The sequence below is a fragment of the Dendrobium catenatum genome, unplaced genomic scaffold, assembly GCF_001605985.2.
Source record: "Dendrobium catenatum unplaced genomic scaffold, ASM160598v2 fragScaff_scaffold_133, whole genome shotgun sequence".
Lineage (NCBI taxonomy): Eukaryota > Viridiplantae > Streptophyta > Magnoliopsida > Asparagales > Orchidaceae > Dendrobium > Dendrobium catenatum.
Genome location: NW_021318595.1, coordinates 4,106,422 through 4,111,164, shown reverse-complemented (window position 1 = coordinate 4,111,164; position 4,743 = coordinate 4,106,422). Strand labels below are relative to the sequence as shown.

Below are 4,743 nucleotides of genomic sequence, written 5' to 3'. Positions count from 1 at the left end.
ACTCCATCACTAGTAGATATAATCCTAAGGAAAGAAAGTATGATGACTCACATCTAACCTTAAGGAAAAAAGAATTGGATGATTGTATAGGAAGGATGCATTACTCCCCATAGAGGATCGGATTTAAAATTTGAAATTTGAAACTAGGATGATGCCACAGAGGGTATGCTCCACCAAGAGTGAATGATCATATGAGGAGGAAGTTTGCTCCACATAAGATCTAGACTGGGATTTGAAATTTAGGATGATGCCCTAGAGGGCTGAAAGTTCGCAAAGGTTATTAAACCTCTGTAAATTAGCCTAAGGCAAAACAAGAGGGAGGTGAATTGGTTATTTAAAAAAATTCTTTAAAGAATGAAAAATTAAAACCCCTTGATGCTGAAGTAGATCACTTTCACGATGATAAAAATCCTAGATTTCAAACACATAACAAATTTCAAAAAAAATGTGGAAATTAAATGCAAAAAAGTAAATAGAAAGAACACACCAGAATTATAGTGGTTTGGTCAACTTGACCTACATCCACTCTCCAGAAACCTCCTTTCCAGGTATTGCACTAACAGTAGTGTCTCTCCTTTTGTCCCCACAGCAAGGCAGAGAAGACTTTGCAAAATTTTTCTACCGACCCAATGAGGCAGAATACTTTAAATCCTTTTAATCCCTCCTAGAGTAAGTAGAGAACCTTAAAATCCTTTTACTCCCTCATGGAGTAGTAAGAGAACCTTGGGATTCTTTTTCACCTTCATGGTGAAGGTAGAGAACATTGGAATCCTTTTTCATCCTCTTAGTAAAGTGTAGAGAACCTTGGAATCCTTTTTCACCCTCCTGCGGATGGTAGTGAAACTAGATCTAATATTGATGAAAGTCTCCCCAAAGCCACCAAGGAACCAGAAAAGCAGTTTGAAGAAGATGGTGGAAACCTTGCTTGGCGCAACCTTTATGAATCCCTCATAACTCCCTCTCACAAGGATCTCTCTCTCTCCCATGCCTGTTGTAAATCTGGATTCAAGGATTATAATTTTGATGATAACAAGCATGTATGTGTTCTGTTTTGATTGATTAAACTTTCAGGTATAAAAGATCAAATGCAATTCGAGCCAATTCAAGATCAAGTCTGTATGTGTTTAAATGTATTTTTTCTTTCTTGAGTCAAATGTAATTGGTCTCCAAGCTAAGTGACCTTGCACACACACACTCATGGGGAGTTTTTCTGTGAGTTGGAGTTTCTACTTTATTTTGATCAAATCATCCTGGATGATATTCATATCATCCTAGATGATCCATTAAAGACAGAAACTCTAATTAGGGTTATCGCGTTAAGTTGATCTGATTAAGCAGATCGTCTTGGACGATCCTCCCATCGTACAGGATGATATGCTCAAATCAGAAACACTCAGCCGCTAGAATGATTTAGGCAAGTTTTTATTTTTGGATCTTTGATCTGATCGTCCCGGAAAATACGTGTATCGGCCTGGAAGATCCATTATAATCATGTCTAAATTAGTCAGGTGATTAAAGAAATTAATTAAGGTTTGATTGATTCGATCATATTGTCTTGGACGATTGCAAGATCATTCGGGCCGATCTATTAGAAATCTTGACCGTCCAATGCCTTTAACCTGGATGACCCGAACTGTGTTCTGGATGATTTTCTAGTTTTTGAACTAATCATACATTGGACATCCGCTGTCCTAGTACCACATGCTCTCATGAGGCCTTTTCTGAGAGCACTCCTACAAAATTATCAGATGTTAGATTTGGGAACCCTAACAAGTTTGGGTCCCATCTTTTGGAAAGAAGAAAGAAATTCTTAATTGTAAATATAATTAATAGCATCTTCAATAATCAAAATCTACAAATAAATCCATGTGATCCTAAATATCTTCTGTGAAAAAGAAACATTAGCACCATAAGTGTCGTGATTATATGAGATTTGAAGATTGAATTAAAGGTGCTTGAAATTATACTAACTTTTAATTGCCTCTAACACCTACTCTTTGTATCTTATAACCTAAAACATTCGGACTAATCTTGCATAGAGGCATCCTCATCCTCTTCTGTGTAAATGGGGTTGTAAATTAGCCAAACTTGAATGAGTATGCATCTTCAACTTGTTTGATCTTGAATTTATACATATTTCACTCGGATTCAAATATGCTTAAGAGTCAAGAATAGGGGCAGAATCAGCTTTATTTTATTTTTTTTGTTGGTGTGGGGGATCGTTGTACGCTTCGTAGATATGTCATTTCAGGGTGGTTCAACCTTGCTCAAGACATACCATTATCCACTTAAAAGTAGTATTATTTTCTATTTTGCAAGTTTACAAAAAAATCCAAAATCCCGTAGTCAACTTTATGATATTAATCAATCAAATCTAATGTTTTGAAATTGATTGATAAATTCCATCAAACAATAAATTGTCACCAACATCCAATCGAATATTTATGATTCCAGATTGTCATAAACTATCTATATATTGATTGAAATGGTTGGATGTGCTGATAAAAAAATATGACCACAATATACTTATAGAGATACCCCAACCAAGAAAAGATATAGGCTTGCATCACCAACTAAATCTATTATGCAAGGCATTAAGGGTAAGCTTCAACCATCACAAAATTTAGAGAAGTGGTTGTGACAAGCATTTATTACCAAATAATAAATTCATGATAAGATATTAATCCATTAAAATTTAGAATTGACAATGAACATTGGGTAAATTTTTTTTATTAAAAATTTCATTTTATTACAGTTAACACATCAAAAAAGGATTGGAAAAAAAATTTTAAACTTTAATGATATTTTTGCATTTTCATATTAGTTTACATGCAAATATAAAAATAAATATTTAACTCTATTAAAATTATCAGAAAACATTGAATAGTCGTAAAGCTGTTATGATTTATTAATTACTTTTTATAATTAAAATAAAGCAATTTGTTTATTTCATGAGTTGTTTTGTTTGGATCAATATAAAAGAGAACAGTCCAAAAATATGGTTTTTGTTTAGAAATATAAAAATAGAAAATAAATGATAAAACTCCAAAAAAAATATATATTGTATATGTTAAGTCAATGTAGAATAATACCTATTTATAGAGGGTCGAAGAACTCCTTTCTACAAGTATCAAACAATATGAATTTTAATTGTGAAGATATTTTCCATCCCCAAATAAATAATATTCAAGAAGGTCTAGAATAAGCAAAGATACCCAAACATAAATATGATTGTGATCTTAAAAAAAAGAAACAAAAAAGGTATCCCAAACAGTAATATTAAAAGAGAATATTACGCCAACTATAATATAATCAAACACAAAATTAAAGTGATATAAGTTTTAGAGTATGAACTGAAAACATATTTGAGATTGATTAGAAAAATTTATTAGTTTGACTGCAATGGTCGGAAGAGTGATGGAAGTATATATTGAAGCCTAAAACTGCATTTACTCAGCGATTGAAGTATATATTGAAGCCTAAAACTGCATTTACTCTCGTTATGTTTTGACGGGTATGTTAAGTACAAAACTTCAGAAGAATGTGGCATTATTCGCATTAACCCTTAAATTTGTGTAATTTAGGTTAAAATGTCACAATTAATGTTATTTTTTGGTGGAGAGCTACGCATGGGGGACGAGTTTACAGCGACATATATTGGTGGACAAAATCGACCAATCATTGTTGATTACGATATTTCACTTGCGATGCTGAAGGAAAGAGTTATGGGGGTGCTCAGGATTAATCCTTCAACAACTACTGTCAGCCTAACTTGTCGACTACGGCATAATGGTGGACACTGCGCAACACCTGTAAACGATGAAGAGGTTTGTGAGTTCATGTTGTTGGAAGCAAGAATTGATCCTGTCGTTGTGTACGTTGAGGCGAAACCAAACAATCATGGTGACGTTGCTGGTCCTTCAACTGAGATACAAATGTAAGCATGCAAAACTTTAGCTTCGGCATTTGTAGTGATAACCTTACTTAGTTTAAAACTTAAGCATAATAATTTTTTTTTAAGGTAGGCCCACCACGTGGTTTGGTGGAGGATTAAGTACAATTGAAATGCAGAACAATTTTTATGGTCAACTGAGTTTGTCAGAGCGTCAAACTATTGTGCAGCAACAACTGTCCTGACGACCTACTATAACCGAACCTTCAAAAAGAACACCTAGTAATATATTTGTAGAGAACCTAGTCTCTTCCTCATGCTACCCTCAATCAGAACTAAACGAAAATATTTCCTTACACGAAGATGACATTGATAACAACGATGAGGATTCCTACAAGACTATGGATAGTGGTAGTTATGATACAGGAGATAGTTCTAGTCAACCCGATACTGAACTACAGGAGACAATGTATAATTACACGAACAATGAAAATATCGGTGATGAGTTCATTCAAGAACATGCTCGACGAAATGCCGCTGGATTACAATCGATGGATGCGAATAATAATTTCGAGGATACCTTTAGAACAACTGAAGAATGGGATGGTAATGAACACTGTGATCCTCCTATCATCAATATTGTTAGCTCGACAGAAGCGACCATTCCATCGGAAGTTTATGAAGGACAAATCTTTCATAACAAAGAAGACTTACAAGCTGCAATTAATGGTTGGTCAATCGCACAAAATGTTCAGTACATAAATTCAACTTCCAATAAAACTCGGCTCACAATTTTATGTAGTCAACATAATAATGTGCATAGGCCCTGCTATTGGCGACTACATGCATCA

At 34.2% G+C, this 4,743-nt stretch overlaps 1 protein-coding gene across 1 annotated transcript; it reads left to right on the top strand.

Moving 5' to 3' along the window:
* Positions 1-2,267: 2,267 nt before the first annotated feature.
* LOC114580683 lies at positions 2,268-4,156 on the top strand. Its single transcript, XM_028699013.1, has 2 exons — positions 2,268-3,937; positions 4,026-4,156. Exons 1-2 carry the CDS (start codon positions 3,591-3,593, stop codon positions 4,135-4,137), a joined length of 459 nt encoding a protein of 152 aa, XP_028554846.1. The 5' UTR covers positions 2,268-3,590; the 3' UTR covers positions 4,138-4,156.
* The last annotated feature ends 587 nt before the right edge of the window (positions 4,157-4,743 follow it).